General features: G+C 46.1%; 2 protein-coding genes across 5 annotated transcripts in view; one reads left to right on the forward strand and one right to left on the reverse strand.

Moving 5' to 3' along the window:
* gabpb2b (GA binding protein transcription factor subunit beta 2b) overlaps positions 1-7,854 on the forward strand; it is a 43,115-nt gene extending 35,261 nt beyond the window's left edge. For all 4 annotated transcript variants that reach the window (XM_068022513.1, XM_068022512.1, XM_068022515.1 and 1 more), the window contains one exon: positions 42-7,854. In XM_068022513.1, the coding sequence (XP_067878614.1) occupies positions 42-344 (303 nt within the window). In that variant the 3' untranslated portion in view covers positions 345-7,854. The remainder of the gene's footprint in view (positions 1-41) is intronic.
* Positions 7,855-8,946: 1,092 nt separating this feature from the next.
* Positions 8,947-13,820, reverse strand: LOC137356932 (cortexin-3). The gene is made up of 2 exons (XM_068022797.1): positions 13,599-13,820; positions 8,947-11,460 (listed from the first exon to the last, which is right to left on the reverse strand). Exon 2 carries the CDS (start codon positions 11,387-11,389, stop codon positions 11,156-11,158), a length of 234 nt encoding a protein of 77 aa, XP_067878898.1. The 5' UTR covers positions 11,390-11,460; positions 13,599-13,820; the 3' UTR covers positions 8,947-11,155.
* Between the last annotated feature and the right edge of the window lie 3,811 nt (positions 13,821-17,631).

Genomic DNA, 17,631 nt, shown 5'->3' on the forward strand with positions numbered 1-17,631 from the left:
GAGTGAATGCTTAAGTTATTGTTAAGGGTTTGTTGTTGCAGGACACGAATGACTGCTTGGAGAGGGAACTACTTCAGAAACAGCTCCATGAGGCAAACCGGAAAGCCCAGGAGTACCGACAGCAGCTGCTGAAGAAGGAGCAAGAAGCTGAGGAATACCGCATGAGACTGGAGGCCATCGCACGGCTCCATACCACAACTGAGGAGATCACTGTTGTGGAGGAGGTCACGGATGATGGCACTGGCACAGTTATCACCATGGCAACAGAGCTGGAGGGTCCTGAGACCACGGTGGAAACCATGGAGCAGCCCACTGACATGGCGACAGAGACAGTGACTTCGTAAAATCCCTCAGCTTGCAAAACTTTTCCTGACACGTTTTGTTTCTCAATGTTTGTGCGCGTGTGCGCGCACACATACAAGAAAACCAAACACAGCTCTGGGTCAAGCTGTTGGTCACTGCCACACCTCACACAGACGTTCATTTTCTGATTGCACAAGAACTTATTTGGGAGCTCAACACCAGGAAACCTCCGAACACTAGCAGGTACAATTTTTCCCCAGACCTTCACACAGAAAAAGGGGTCAGCCTTTCCTTAAAATCTGGAATCTACAATTCCTGTTCTTGCGGAAGAAAATCCAGGGAGCCGGAACTCAGTTGGGGTTGTAGTTTTTGCGTGGGTTGGGGTGGAGGGAAGGGAGGGTGGAATTTAACCGCTTCACTGTTGCCAGTGTTTTGTTTTACGATAGAAGCTCGGAGCTCTGGGAGGGAAGGCCGACAAAGTGGTGCCAATCCTCCAGTTAACATGTCCACACATCTAGACGCCATGAAATTCCACCACTTGTTGTTATGTGCGCATTCGTGTTTCCTTTTAAACTCTTTTAAAAAGCAGAGGCTGCTTACCTCAATTACAGAGAAGGAACGAACAGCACAGAATCTTCTGGTGGATAATTTTAAAATATGAGAACCCTCCAAAGTGTAACATGAAATCAGTTATTCATCAGGTAAAGGGAGCATTTTAGGTTTGTTTGGGGGGGTGGGGAAGGGGGGGGGGCGGGAGAAGAGAGAGAGTTCAACAATAGAAACCGTTAAAAATTGTTTTGGTAATAGAGTTCGGTATTCTCGAGTACTAATTCCTTTGCCCATATTCCCAGAGACTGATCTGTATGTGACGGCTGTAGATTCCCCTCTGAAGGCAGGTAGGAAAAGGGCTTTTTTGCTCCTTGTCTACCTTTCTGCAGAGGTTTAGGAGGCTCTAAAGACCTGCATTTGTATCGCACCTTCTAGCATTGCTCAAAAATGTTTTGAATTGCTCTGAAGCACAGTGACTTGTTATGGAGGCAAAGTTTAACGAACAAGATATAGTGCTGATTGCTAGCTGTTCCTCTTCGTGTTAACGCTGTCTTTAACCTTGGTGACTTCGGGGGGGTGGGGGGTGGGGTGCGGGAGCAGTCCCCATCAGTTTCAAAATTTTAATTTTGAAAGAGTGCGTAGGAGACGAGGAGAGTTGAAATGTCATCATCTGCACCCAACTGCCATCCCTTCCCCACGCCCAAAATATTCTATTTTGAGTTCTTGGGTTTATTTTGAGACTTCAGTTGCTTTTAACCTGTCCACATGTTAGAAGCATTAATTTGTGTCATCGTTTGGATTTTTGTCAACTAGGCCTGGACATAGTCAAGACCTCTCCCACTTCTTAATGCCCTTTTTTTAACCCCCCCACAAATATTTCCACGATAGTTTATTTCTAATTCAATTGGGGCCATGCGTTTCAGAAGGGTATAGTTTATTTCTAATAAACTATGAGGTATAAAGAATATGAAAAGAGCACCATTTTTTTCATATCCCTATGATACTTCTCCCAGGTGTTACTCTCAGCCGTGTCCAGGAAATTAAATCTTTCATTCCTGGAGACTCCCGAAGGATTGGCAAATCCTAGTTGGTCTGGGAAAGCAGGTCTTTGCAGAACCCGCAAAACAGCTGATTTTGCCGTTTTGGGTGTTTTGACTCCCTTGATCCTGATTAAAATGGGGTTTTTCCCAAAGGGAATAACTGCCGCATCATTGTGAGCATGTCCAAGGAATTTAAAATCCAGGTTCGAAGACCTGAAGTTTGAATTCCTTTTGTCAATGTCACTTGTACTTAAAAAAAAAAAAATCAAGTTGTTTCATTGTTGACGTATGTCCCCGATCTGGGAAGCGTTGGCATTCAGTAGTTACCTCATCCTTTTGAATTGTAGACTTGGCATTTACCTTCAAATCATCGGGTAACGTTAAGTCTGATGTGGGACTGAAGCCACCTAGAGATGTCTGGAGGTTGGATAAGGGACAAGATCCAGCTTAACTGTGATGCCTCACTTGATGGAACAGTCTGCTAAAGATTCAACGTCTGGGCTTGGGCACGAGGTACCTGGAAGTGAGTGAAAACAAAAGAGCAGCGTTAGTGAGAATTATCTGTTTGCCACCCTCTGCCCCCTGGACCCCAAAATCTGTTCTTAGCTAAAGCTGGTTTGTAAAATTCAAACCAAACAGCAGCAGATGAGTTGAGTGAGGAAAAGACTAACATTTATAAAGCGCTTTATTGTGCCTGAGAAATGACCCAAAGCACTTCCTGCACAATAAATTACCTTGCCTACATAACAACTGCACTTCAAACACACCTTGTTTGGTTTGGTGTCATTTCATTTAAATTGTAGAAGGTGATTACATTTTTTAATAGATTTTTTGTCTAATGAACCTTCCTGTGGACAGGTTTGCTTTTCTCATTTACAGCGCAGCATTAGCTGTACGATCAGGGTCTCGCATAAATTCCTCGGCCCTTTTTTATATTTAAAAAAAAAAATTGTATTTTTTAAATCATTTTTATTGTCGTCTGCGGTTGTGCCTCATAGTTATTTTACAACTGAATACTCAGTTTACGGAATTGTTAGATGAAAGCGCCATTTAAAATGGTGCCTTCTCTCCATCAGATGTGCATTTAGTATCTTCCTGTGATTTAATTTTCCGCTGAGATTGGGGAATCTTGACGTGGGGGAATTTGTGATGCTCTGTCAAAGAGCACAGTGGATCATTTGAAATGGCCGTCAGGGCTTTCACAATGGCCATTGGCCCATTCGGCATCAGTAAACCCAATGAAATGGCTGTAACGTTGCTCAGAATGGCTGCCTATACAAGTGACTGGTTAAGGTAAAAATGCTAGCACACCATTTCATCCTCTGCTACTGCTGCTTTGATGTTGACCCAGTATTTGAAGCCACAAGAGAAGCATCTCCATTTGGAGGTGTCACCCAATTGCTGAAAACCAGGTGTGAAGCTGGCCACAACTATGTATATGTTTTAAATTGCACCAAGCACTGGACTTTTTCTATACGATTATTAAATTGCCAAGCAATTCCCAAAACAAGACTGTCTGGTTCAGCTCTGGCTTGTGGTCACCCGATTCTCCACTCATTCACTTTTGGCAGTCTGCTCCCTCCTTCCCCATTCGAAAATGAAACATCATCGAGCACGCGCTATCTCATCCATTGTCACTCTAAACACTCTCCTTCTCCTCCTCCTCTTGCACAGTGGGACTATGTAACTCGTAGTAAAGTGGGGTTCCGACTTGTGTAATTATGCTTTCCAGTTTTTGGCTATTAGTACTTAACCAATCAGTGATGCTACAAGAGTCGTGTTAAAAACTTTCAGGAAAATGAACTCCATTTGCTTTCTGTAACTTTTCTTTTAAAAATTATATCTCTAGAAAATGGCAGCAATTTCTTTTACATTTTCCCTCTCCCCGCCACTCCCCTCCCTTGCCTCACTCATTCACCACTGCTTCAACAAAAAGAGCAGAGACGATCTTGAATCTTAACGCACTCTAAGAATTAGATGTTGAAAGGGATCAGTCTTTGTAAAGGTATGAATAATGGATCAGTGTGATGGGTCTCAGTGTAGCTCGAGAAAACAGAGTTGCCTCCTTTTTACTCTGCTCAGACTGGGCCAGGACAAGATGGGGAAATGGAAGGGAAGGGAATGAGGAAAGGAGCCTGTGCGCCAATATAAAGATGGGTGGGTGGATGAGGGGAGCTGAGCCTACATTCATGTGTCTGTTTTGCAGCTTCAGAGAATTTAACCTATTGCTCCCACATTATGGGACATGGAAGCACAGTGAGATTTGGGGTGGGGGGGGGGCTTGGAGAAATGAGCTATCATAGATTTTGGGAATGTTTGAGAAATTTGCAGGTAGCCAACTCAATTGGGGCCATGCGTTTCAGAAGGGTATAAGTGACCACCTTAATGCAATTAAGGCCAAATTATTATTTATTGTTGTTTGCTTCCTCTACTAGTCCATTGGAGAGCTGTTCTGAGGTTGAGGCAGTATGGAAGGAGCTCTACTTTGCATCCAGTCCTTGTGTCCTTGGCTGTGTGTTGGCTTCAAGCCAGCCTATTAGTGTTGATACTGGTACAGCTCGATTCATATTACTGTCAGAAGGAAGAGGCTGGCTCGAACAGTTGTAGCTATTCCTGTGGCCTTTTCGCGCTCTCTCACTCTCTTTCTCCCCCCCCCCCCCCCCCCCCCGTCTCTCTCTTTCTTCCCCTCTTTCCCTTTCTTCTCTTTCTCCCTCTTTCGCTTTTCCCCCTCTCACTCATTTTCATGCTCTTTCACTCTTATTTCTCTCTCCCACTGTTTTATTTTTCACACTCTTAGTCTATCTCTTTATTTTACTCTTTCTATTCTATTTTCTCAATCTCTCTCTCACCATGGAATCCCAAATTTCACGGCTCTAGGATGATACTTCAGCAGGTCTTTCTCTCGGTTGCCTCTGTTTACCATTTGCCATCTTCTGTAGATCTGCAGGACCAGTCGTCTCTCCTGGCTGAAAGGACCATCCTTTCCTCGATTCTCGGTTCCCTAGTGCTAGGGGCCTGTCTTGGGGGCTGTTGGCTGTGCTGCTTCCAAGCCTTTGAATGTCTGGATTGTTTCTTCTGACAGCACTGGTCCAGGTGAAGCAATACTGGGAACCGGCATGGGTGATCCAGCAATGATTGAGAGCCTTGTAAAGTACCCTCTGTATATCCATCACCCAGTAAAGACTGAGCAGTATAGAATCATAGAGCGATACAGCACAGAAGGAGGCTATTCATCCCATTGTGCCTGTGCTTGTATAATTCATATATCTTATTATTTACAACATGATTTTAATTTCTCAGCAGTAGCTCTTTATCAAACTGTGAAGCCCTTATTATATTCTCTCTGTGGAGAGCAGTTTTATTTTACATTCTGCAAGCTGTGAGTAGCCCCAGTGCTAAACAGCCTAATTTTGTGTGATTTTATTTACATTCCTGTCAGTATTTTTCTATCCAACACGCACTGGTTGGACTGCTTGCAATCCTACTAGACTTTTCCCATTGTTGCTGTGTGAATCTCAGTGGTCAGTATCAGCAGGCATTTTGCCCACCAAGAGCATCACACAGGTCCTGGACCGATATTTGCCCCCAACCTTCACCACTTGTACACCTCCAGCAGAAGTTTACTGGATGGTTGTCAGGAATGGGAGCCCTGGACAATTCTTCTCTCCCCACAGCCACAGTTACAGGCAGTGCTGGCCCAGCCAAGACCAGCTCATTCAGCACAGCCCATGGAGCATACCTGGGATCTTCCTGGCCTGTATGATTCAGCTGCTCACTGGATAAATCTGATACAGCGTGAGTGGGTGCGGGGAGATCTGTCGTGGTTAGAGGTCCCAATATTCAAGAGTGGAGCTGGAGATAAAACAGCCTGTCCCCAATTGTAGGGCATTCCTCAAGAGGTGCAACAGCATCATAGTATAAAGGTGGCGATACAGATGACACAAATGACTCAGTTGGTAAACGCTACACTTAGCTGATTGCAGACCTCAAGGCACATGATCGAGTTCCTGGACGGTATTGGGTCTGCTAATTTTAGCCAGTATTGCAGTTCAGACATTACAGTTAGCTTCAGGAGGAGGCCGTTCACTCCACTACCCGTTCTGGTTCTGTAGCCCTTAATACCCTTGCGCAACAAAAAATATCCGTGGGTGGGCACAATCGGGATCGGGTGTGATGCTCTCGAAGTGGAATGGCTTGCCAATAGTTAATAACCCCTCCCCCACAGCAAAAAAACCAGCACCTGCAGCAACCAGTTGTGCTGCCGCTATAGGATGCCTGTGTTGTCCTGGACTTATTCACTGTCTTAGTAGCAACAGAGATTAGGAAAACTTTCACTTGAGTCAGTACACTTCCAAGTTTGTACAATACTTCGAAGCTCTTAATTCATAAGGTCAGACTGCTGTCACTGCTGCTGAGTTCACATGCAGCCTCCAGCGGTCCACTGGTTTAATGTGACCCGTGCTTGCCTTGAAAAAAATCTACAATAGTTGCATTGGTTGTTTGCAGCTCCTGCAGCAACTGGGTGGCCTGTAATGTTTTCAGAACTGTCCTGTTGGCTTTTCTGTGCTGGCTTGGAAGGGGAAGTTGATGCTGGGGAGGGAAGCGACAGTACGGTGGGACAACAGCATCTGAGGAAGGGAAGGGAAAGGCTCAAAGCAGGTCCAATGCTTGTAGAGCTGTGTCGAAAGTGAGTAGTGAGTGGGCAATGAAGGGGTTTTAAGAAAACTGGGGACAAGCTGATGACCGGAGAGGATGACATGTTCTCGGATCGCAGAAGGGGATAGACACCTAACTGGCAATCTCTCACAATCTAACCATGATCATGTTTGACACTTGGAAATTCAGTTTTTAAGTGCAGTGGTGGTGGGTGAGGACTTTCAACAGATGCAACGTTAATGAGTGAGCTCTGTCGCAATAAAAAGCTGAATAGTTCCAGCATGGGACTGTTCTGGCAGCAGAGAGCTTTTGGCAGAGGATGTAAAAGGGGCCCAGAAACAGTGTCCAAACTTGTGCTGGGACACACACGGTGTGCCCCTCCTAAGATTGTGGATAGTTGATAGGTTTGTTTCTTTTCTCCATCCGGCAGTAAAATTCAACTTTTTGCCCCCGTCTTACAAAGATCTGGTTTCAGTGTTCTGTAATCACCTGTGATGAGTGACAGTGACTGCTGATTTTTTAAAATCTAGTGACGGATCAGTGAATTGAAGTGCACCTACCCTAATCCTGTCGGGGGGGGAGGGGGGGAGTGGAGGATGCACGCATGCATTCTCTCAGCTGCTCCCTCCTTCGTTCCCATATTACCACCCCCATTCCACACACACTTCGAGCAGCCAGTGTTCGTAGCTCAAGCAGTGGACTTGTCCTGTGATTGCATCCCCTGTGTGTCTCGATGATTTGTCTAGCGTGATTTGTCCTGCTTTAACTGAACACCATCGTCCCAGAAAAGGTTTGTATGTTTGTGTGTGTATCTTTTATTATTATTTCCCCAGACTTCATCCTGGCTCTTGTGTTTACGAGTTGGAAAATTTTCAGTTAGCATTGGCGACTTTTTTTTTTAAAAGATCATCGATGACCCGTTTGGGAAATGAATTCTCATTGCCCTCGGCTGTGGGGAAGCCTCGAATTGTACCTGGTGCGCCTTTAGTACAATGTACTGTAACAGACTTTAATTATCTTGTGTACAGGGTTCCTTTAGAACTAGCTGTGTTCTTTTTAGAACCTCTACAAAATTATACAGATTGTTAAATAAATCTTGTATATACATTTTTGTACCATTATTAAGGGCAGACCTTTCCTAATAAAATACAAAAAATGAACTGCTTTATTGCATATGCCTGCTGTTTTTAATAAAAAATGTGGATATTATCTTGCTGAGCTACACTTCCTGCAGGTGCCCTCCAGTGCCAGCTTCATGTCGTGACACCACTATATCTGGCCAGACAGTTGGATAGTGCTCCCGCCAATCATGTATGGAGACTGCACTGCTGTAAGTCACTGCGATTGATTTGATTATACTTTGATTACAAATAATTTGTATTGTGTAAGTGTCCTGCTCTGACTGCATCCTGCCGGAGAAATCGCCCAGCTTTTATCGGGAGAAGTTGTTACTGTTTGTTCTGTTTTCTGTAATTGGTAGAAACTCTCTCTTTTTTGAAAAAAAGACTCTAGATTCTCTCTACACCTCCATCCCTCACCTGGACGGTTTGAGGGCTCTCCGCTTCTTCCTTGAACAGAGGCCCAGCCAGTCCGCATCCGCCACCACCCTCCTCCTCCTGGCTGAACTTGTTCTCTCATTGAACAACTTCTCCTTCAACTCCATTCACTTCCTTCAAGTTAAAGGTGTTGCTATGGGTACCCGCATGGGTCCTAGTTATGCCTGTCTTTTTGTGGGATATGTCGAACATTGCTTGTTCCAGTCCTACTCAGGTCCCCTTCTCCAACTCTTTTTCCAGTACATTGATGACTGTATCGGTGCCGTTTCCTGCTCCCGCCCCAAACTGGGAAACTTTATCAACTTTGCTTCCAATTTCCAACCTTCTCTCACCTTTACATGGTCTATCTCTGACACTTCCCTTCCCTTCCTCGACTTCTCTGTCTCCATCTCTGGTGATAGGCTGTCCACTGATATTACAAGTCCACCATCTCCCACAGCTACCTCGACTGCATTTCTTTGTACCCTGCCTCCTGTAAGGACTCCATTCCATTCTCCCATTTTCTCCATCTCCAACGCATCTGCTCTGATGCTACCTTCCATGACAGAGCTTCTGATATGTCTTCCTCTTTCCTCAACCGAGGGTTCCCCACTTTGTGGTTGACAGGGCCCTCAACCGTGTCTGGCCCATTTCCTGCACCTCTACCCTCACCCCTTCCCCTCCCTCTCAGAACCGTGACAGGGTTCCCATTGTCCTCACTTTCCACCCCACCAGCCTCCACATCCAGAAGATCATCCTCCGCCATTTCCGCCACCTCCAGCATGATGCCACCACCAAACACATCTTCCCCTCCCCTCCCCTGTCAGCATTCCGAAGGGATATTTTCCTCTACAACACCCTGGTCCACTCCTCCATTACTCCCAACACCTCATCCCCTTCCCATGGCACTTTCCCATGCAACCGCACGAGGTGTAATACCTGCCCTTTACCTCCTCTGTCCTTACTATCCAAGGCCCCAAACACTCCTTTCAGGTGAAGCAGCGATGTACTTGTATTTCTTTCAATTTAGTATACTGTATTCGCTGCTCACAATGTGGTCTCCTCTACATTGGGGAGACCAAGCGCAGATTGGGTAACCGCTAAGCTGAACACCTGTTCAGTCTGAAAGCATGACCCCGAGCCTCCGGTTACTTGCCGTTTCAACACCCCCCGCCTCGATCTGATGCCAACATGTGTGTCTTTGGATGTGGAGGCTGGTGGGGTGGAAAGTAAGGACAAGGGGAAACCCTTTCGCGGTTCCAGTGAACATCAACACAAGCTCGAGGAGCAGCACCTGATCTTTCGATTAGGCACTGTACAGCTTAACGGACTGAACATTAAGTTCAATAACTTCAGAGCATGACTGGCCTTTCTTTAATATTTTATTTTTTAATAATGTGCCTGCTTTTCATGTAGACAGAGCTGCTCATTATTCCACCATTAACACGCTCTCTGGACTAATGCTTTGTCTTTCAGCACAAGCATTAACACACTCTTTGCCTTTGTCCCAGGACAGCTTTGTTATGTAATCTCCCTCTGCCCTATCAAACTCTTTCCCCTTTGTTCTCTCCCCCACCCTCCTCCCCTTCACTTGCTTAAAACCTAATTCTTTTCTAACCTTTGCCAGACTGATGAAAGGTCAGAGACCCGAAACATTAACTCTGCTTCTCTCTCCACAGATGCTGCCAGACCTGCTGAGTTTTTCCAGCACTTTCTGTTTTTGTTTCGGACTCTGTAGACTGTTGGTTTGCTGTTAACCGCTGTTTAAACAGACTTTCTTTGAGTCCTGCTGTGGGTACTGCCCCGCCTTCAGACTGTTGGCTGACTTCGCTCCTTTTCCTCCTCGGCTCGGGAGCTGAACCTAAGGTTGCCAGCCGTAGTTGGAGTTATTCCTGGACGTTTTGCTGCCTGACGTCTGATCACTTGCCCGAAGTTTGCAAATGTTACTGTAGTTACCTTATAAAGATTGAGACCCCTGTAATTGTAATGTAGGAAATGTGACACCCAATTTGCGCGCGTCAAGTTCCCACATACATCAGTTTGATAATGACCAGATCATTTGTTTTTAGTGATGTTGGTTGAGGGATAAATATTATTAGCCCCAGGACACCAGGGGAGAACTCCCCCTGCCCTGCTTTTCTTCAAAGAGTGCAGTGGGATCTTTTACATCCACCCGAAACGGCAGACCGGGCCTCGGTTTAACGTCTCATCCAACAGGCAGCACAGCACTGGATTGTCAGCCTGGATATTATGCTCAGGTCTTCGGAGTGGGGCTTGAGCCCATCTGCACTGGAAGAAAGAGTGCTGCCGACAAACAAGATAACTGTTGAGCGAGAATGGGATTGAGCTTGCCTGGGATATCTTGAGTGGTTAAATACTCCATTGAGAACCAGCATGGAACATCATGCCTTGTATGGAATACCCCACACGCTGTGGAGGCAAGTGGGCAGGGAACAGAAAAGTAGCTCAAGAAGAGCAAAGTCGATAATCATGCTAGCTATTTAGCTTCTTTACTACAGCAAAGTTCTTCGGCATGTGGGAGAAAAAAATTTATTTCAGAAATATTGGAAAAGGGAAAATAGTTCTGAATGAGCAAATGCATTTGCTTGCCCCGGAAGGCGATTTATTCGCACGGCTGGTGAGAAGGTGGTGATTTGTGCTGGACATTCAGACTTCTGGTGGTTTCCTGCCATGCCATGTTGATTTTCACAGTTATGGGTTACAAGCTCCACTTTAACTTGCAAAAGGTAACCTGATCGGCTGAGTAGGTCCTGCTGTTTTATGATCAGCACCAGCACAAATCCCTTCAACCCATTTGTAACGCCCTCCCCGATTTGAGTGTATTGACCAATTAAACCACCAATCATTTCTGTATCTCCTGTACAGGCCTTCAGTTGCCCTCAGCCCCCTCCCTGTTGAAGTCAATTTCAAAACTAGAAATTCCTCCTAGTTGTAGTGGGTTGCCTACGGGATAAATGGAACACCAGGAGGAATTTATTCAATAGTGAAGATTGGGACGGGAGGAGTTGAATTAATGAAACGCACTCCTCCGTGAAGAGTTCCCTATCTGGTTCACGCCATCCTGTAGTCCAAGGCGTCTTTCTCCATGTAGTCTGTCCACGTCGAGGAAGACATGCTCCGGTACGGGTCCAACAGGATGCGGCAGCATCGAACTATCAGGAGGCCCAGGAAGGCGAAGAGAAAGACGACCAAGACAAAGGTGGTCTTCTGCTCCAGGGTCACGGTGCTGATGGACGAGCCAGCGGCCGGCACAGGAAGCACGGTGCTCAAAAGATCTTGGGTCATGCTGACCCTTTGGCTTATTCCCCGGCAGTCATCTGGATCCTTCTTCCAGTAAGCTGACTGCTTTGAAAAGCCTGTAATGAAAATCTAGAGCAAATTAAAATCTCCCAGTGATTTGTTTGGTAAGACTTTTTCATACCTGTCTCCCTTTCTAACATAATAAAGATGTTGTTTCTGCACATAATTTCTGTCTACAAAACCATACTTATTATCAACACTTCCTGCTGTTTAATTGTGATCCTGACCCTTCCCCAACCCCTCCCTGTGCCCCAGAAAAGTACACATGTGTGTGCATGTCAGGTGGGGGCACGGAATCGTAGACTTGCAGCACAGGAGGAAGCCATTTGGCCCATCGTGTCTGTGCTGGCCCTTTTGAAAGCACCAAGGTAGTGGAGGTGAAACATTACACCAACGAGAGGGTCAACATAACCAACAGTCTGGAGAAGGCAAATCCATAAAATGGCCTCCAATTGAATGATGAGAGCCGGTGCAAACTCGTAAAGAAAGACCCACATTTATGTAGCGCCTTTCACAAGCTCCAGGACGTTCCCAAATCCCTTTGCAGCCAGTGAAGCACTTTTGCAGTGTAGTCAAGGTTATAATGTATGAAACGTGGCAGCCATTTTGCGCACAATTTGTGTTAGCAAAGGGAAGGACTGAAATCAGGTAGATCTCCCTCACACAAAGTCATCAAACACTTGGAGCAAAGTTCCAGGGTAATGGAGGCAAAAATCCTTGGAGTTATTGAAGACATAATTGGATGCTCCACACAGGAAGGATATCGAGGCCTTGGACAGAGAGAAGCTGAGATTGATCTCCTTGGCGCACAGAGCTTAAGGTGAGATCTAATATTATTCAAAATTGAGTGGTTTTTGATAAGAGTCGATAGGGAGGAATTGTTTCCACTGTTGGGTAACCAAAGGACACAGATTGAAGATAATTGGTAAAAGAACCAGAGAGGGAGATGAGAATTTTTGACGCAGTGAGTTGTTGTGATCTGGAACGCGCTGCCTGAAAGGGCGGTGGAAGCAGATTCAATAGTAACTTTCAAAAGGGGAATTGGATAAATACTTGAAGGGGAAAAATGTGCAGGGATATGTGGGAGGGGGGGGGGGGCAAATGGATCGCTATTTCAAAGAGCTAGCACAAACACGATGGGCCAAATGGACAGGAGGCAACCATCGCTGTATCGCAAGTGCTTGGTGGCTGCTCCCTCAGAGGGCAATTCCCCTTTCGAATACTTTCTTCCCCGGTCTAGCTGAATTAGCAGAGATGAATCATTACGCAGGCTCTTTCGGGGAGAGGGTGTGTGTGTGTGTGTTAAATGGACTTTCGGCTGCAGTCAGGGATTCCCTTGATCCGACTCTTCAACTTCTTATATAATCTTTTTGCATTTCCATCCGTTCCCTTGCAAACTTTTCATGTTTTCCTTGTGGCAGTTCGGGATGATCACCAGGGAGACATGGAAAATAAACACAGCTAAATATATAAACGAGCGTCAGGCTGCAACTGGGTGTTCTGTAACCTGCTTTTAGTGCACGTTAATCCAGGCCGGCAGTGCCAGTACGGAAGGGACACTGCACTTTTGGAGGTGCCGTCTTTCACCAAGGAGCCTCTCAGGTGGATGTAAAAGATCCCAAGGCACGCTCAGCAATACCAAAAATAGATGATCTGGGTCATTATCACATTGTGGGAGCTTGCTGTGTGCAAATTGGCTGCTGTTACAACAGTGATTGCACTTCAGGCCGACTCCATTGGCTGTAAAGTGCTTTGGGACATCCGAAAGGCTGTGTAAAAAAATGCAAGTCTGTTTTCTTAGATCTAAACAGAGACAGAAGTAGGAACACAACAGAAATATCCTGTTGGCTCTACTCCCACTCGTTGTTTGAAGATACAATTATACCGAGAAATTCAGACAGCCTAAACCGGTTTGCATTCATCCCCTCGCTAGCGGGCAGTTCGAAAGAGGCGGGGCGGGGGGGGGGGGGGGGATAAAAAATAAATTAACAAGGGTAATTTTTTTTAAAAAAGGAAAAGAACGCGACCTTTTTTTTTTGTAACAACGATACAAGGAGGGGGAAATGACTTTGAGTCATTTACAGCATCGAAGGCAACGGAAAAGATTTACAAAAGGTATAACCAGCTCCAAAATTGATACACTTCCGATTAATTCCTGCTGTTTTTAATCTGGACGTTTAAAAAAAATACATACCCAGCCGCTTTTGTTTGCAGAGATGTGTACTCCAGATCCTTGTGCCAACAAGCAGTGTTTTGGTTACCAGTTGCCGTGGGAGCAGCGGCTGTGATTTATTATTGACTGGGTGTTCCTGTTCAAGTCAATGGGAAAAAAATCGCCTGCACTTTTTTCCAATAGAAGGGCGAAAGACGGCACCTGCGACAGTGCTGCGCTCCCTCAGTACCGTCAGTGGGCGTATCAGCCTCCAGTCTCTGGAGTGGGACTCCAACCCACGACCTTTCTGACTCAGAGGTGAGAGCCACCCACTGAGCATAAAAGGAGGGAAGGAAACAGCAGGGCATAGAAAGAGAGAAAAAAAAGGGGTGGGGGGCCTAAGGGGACTAAAAGGAGGGAATATTTTAGCCAAAATGTTAGCTGAGGTGGACTATCCGGGGAGGAGAACAAATAACTTATTTATTTTCCCCGTTCTGCTCCGAAAGCACTGATACATACTCCGCGTCCCAATTGAAGCTCCTCCGCTGTTATAATGGAACTTTTTCTACGTTACAACAACAACTTGCATTTATGTAGCAGCTTAAACAACATTCCCAAGGCACTTCACAGCAGCGTTAGCAGGGAAATATTGGCCCCGAGCCACACGAAGAGATATTAAGGGGACAGGTGACCGAAAGCTCGGTCAAAGAGGTCGGTTTTAAGGAGCTTCTTAAAGGAGGAGAGAGAGAGAGAGAGAGAGGCGGAGGGGTTTAGGGAGGGAATTCAAGAGCTTAGGGCCCCCAGGCAGCTCGGAGGATTGTAGGGCTGGAGGAAGGTTACAGAGATGGGCGGCTGTAACGCTTTGTGTTGACCTGAAAATCGCTGGATAACTGCAAGTCTTTTCTTCATTCAATAGCTATCTGGGCCTCTTGCTAGAAATTTTAATTTGCAGGTTTTGAGGGGTGGAGAGCCAATGGAGGTCAGTGAGCTAAGGGGGTGATGGGTGAACAGGACTCGGTGCGAGTTAGGATATGGGCAGCAGATTTTTCGGATGAGCTGAAGTTTATGGAGGGTGAAAGATGGGAGGCCGACCAGGAGAGTGTTGGAATAGACTTGCGTCTGGAGTTGACAAAAGCACAGACTGATTCATATCATTTACGACATGAAAGGAGGCCATTTGGCCCATTGAGTCAATGTTGGAAGAAATGGCGCCTTTCAAATGGAACCTTGCTGCACACAGTTTCAGACACTGGCTGGGGGCAGGATTGGGTACAAAGTCAACTGACACACCTGCCTTTCCAAATATCTAACCAATAAGATATTTATCATCTCCCTTTATGCCTCTTCTCTGCATTTCAAAATTACATAGTATTCACAGCACAGGAACAGGCTATTCGGCCCAAAAGGTCCATACTGACATTATCCTGCTTAGTCTAACTCCATCAACATACCCTTTTATTCCTTTCTCCCACATGTGTTTCCCTGTAAATGCATCTCTGCTATTCCCCTCAACCACTCCCTGTGGTAGCGAGTTCCACATTCTCATCACACTCTGGGGAAAGAAGTTTCTCCTGAACTCCTGATTGGATTTATTAGTGACTGTCTTATATTGATGGCCCCCCTAGTTCTGGTCTCCCCCCCCCCCCACCCCCACAAGTGGAAACATCTTCTCTATGTCTACCCCATCGAAACCTTTTCATTGTTTTAAAAACCTCAATTAAGTCATCCCTTTTTAATATAAAGATTCTGCAATGCTGTTGAAGGCAAACTGCATACTCTAGAAGGAAGGATGAATAATGCAGACATTTGCTAAGGTGGCGGCTCGCACCACTCTCAACCTTCCTGCTGCAAATCAATATCTGGCCTCAGGCCTTCTCATTTTCAGAGTTTCCCCAGGGCTCAGACACCCATTACCAAGAGCAGCTGCGGACATTCATTTTGCTGTACTGCTTGATGTGTTTGAGCCTGGCTGCACATTGCCCTCTTGCTATGCACAGTGGAATGTCGGATGGCATTGGTAACCCTAGGTCAGCACTGACGGGGACAGGTACCTGCTTTGATGTCCAGTCGAATAGCTTGTGGCCCCCCCCCCCACCCCCAGTCGAATAGCTTGCCAGCTGTCGGGGCTCAAATGGTCACTTGGTTAATGGGCATGCAGTACCTGCAAAGCTTGGTCTTTGGTAGTGCTCTGAATCAGAGAAGTTGTGGCCCAATCCCACATGTAAACCCCATCATCTAGGCAGATATGGCAGTACAACACTGAGGGTGTACTGCATTGTCAGAGGTGCCGTCTGTTGCATAAGATGTTGAACTGAGACTGCGTCTATCTGTTCAGCTGGAGATTGAGAAACCAGGCAGCACTATTAGACCGGGAGGAGAGAGATGTTGGCCATCATTTTGTCCCTCACCCAACATCTCCAAAACAGAGTAACTGGCCATTCATCCCAGGTCCCCTGACCTTTCTTCCAGAATGTTTCCGGGTGTTCCCTGGCTGTGGGAGCTTTCTCCCCTCTGCCAGATTTTCCACAGCTTCCCTTCCCCTCTGCTATTCTGCTTCAACCATCTGCGCCTGGTCAGTGGGTAGCACTCCCCCCTCTGAGTCAGAAGGTTGTGGGTTTAAGCCCCACTCCAAGACTTGAGCACAAGAATGAAGGCTGGTGCTCCAGTTACAGTACTGAGGGAATGCTGCACTGTCGGAGGTGCCATTTTTCAGATGCGACATTAAACTGAGGCCCCGTCTGCCCACTCAGGGGGACTTAAAATATGCCAAAGCCACTTACTGGCAGAAGAGCAGGCGGGGAGGGAATTCTCCCTAGTGTCCTGGCCAATATTTACCCCTCAATCAACATCACTAAACTTATCACAAAACGAGTCAAAAAGAAAAAGGAAGCATTCGTAAGGGCTGGAAGGCTAGGAACAGACGAATCCCTTGAGGAACATAAAGACAGTAGGAAGGAACTTAAGCAAGGAGTCAGGAGGGCTAAAAGGGGTCATGAAAAGTCATTGGCAAAGGATAAGGATAATCCCAAGGCTTTTTATATGTATATAAAGAGCAAGAGGGTAACCAGGAAAAGGGTTGGCCCGCTCAAGGACAGAGAAGGGAATCTATGTGTGGAGCCAGACGAAATGGGCGAGGTACTAAATGAGGTACTTTGCATCAGTATTCACCAAAGAGAAGGACTTGGTGGATGATGAGCCTAGGGGAGGGAGTGTAGATAGTCTCAGTCATCTCATTATCAAAAAGGAGGAGGTGTTGGGTGTCTTGCAAAGCATTAAGGTAGATAAGTCCCCAGGGCCTGATAGGATCTACCCCAGAATACTAAGGGAGGCAAGGGAAGAAATTGCTGGGGCCCTGACAGAAATCTTTGCATCCTCGTTAGCTACAGGTGAGGTCCCAGAGGACTGGAGAATAGCCAATGTTGTTCCTTTGTTTAAGAAGGGTGGCAAGGATAATCCAGGAAATTATAGGCCAGTGAGCCTTACATCAGTGGTAGGGAAATTATTACAGAGGATTTTTCGGGACAGGATTTACTCCCATTTGGAAACAAACAAACTTATTAGCGAGAGGCAGCATGGTTTTGTGAAGGGGAGGTCGTGTCTCAATAATTTGATTGAGTTTTTTGAGGAAGTGACGAAGATGATTGATGAAGGAAGGGCAGTGGCTGTTATCTATATGGACTTTAGTAAAGCCTTTGACAAGGTCCCTCATGGCAGACTGGTACAAAAGGTGCACACGGGAGCAGAGGGGAGCTGGCAAGATGGATACAGAACTGGCTCTGTCATAGAAGACAGAGGGTATCAGTGGAAGGGTGCTTTTCTGAATGGAGGGATGTGACTAGTGGTGTTCCGCAGGGATCAGTGCTGGGACCTTTGCTGTTTGTAGTATATATAAATGATTTGGAGGAAAATGTAGCTAGTCTGATTAGTAAGTTTGCCGACACAAAGGTTGGTGGAGTTGCAAATAGTGATGAGGATTGTCAGAGGATACAGCAGGATATAGATCGGTTGGAGACTTGGGCGGAGAAATGGCAGATGGAGTTTAATCCGGACAAATGTGAGGTAATGTATTTTGGAA

This window comes from Heterodontus francisci, chromosome 46 (genome assembly GCF_036365525.1).
Source record: "Heterodontus francisci isolate sHetFra1 chromosome 46, sHetFra1.hap1, whole genome shotgun sequence".
NCBI classification, from domain to species: Eukaryota; Metazoa; Chordata; class Chondrichthyes; order Heterodontiformes; family Heterodontidae; genus Heterodontus; species Heterodontus francisci.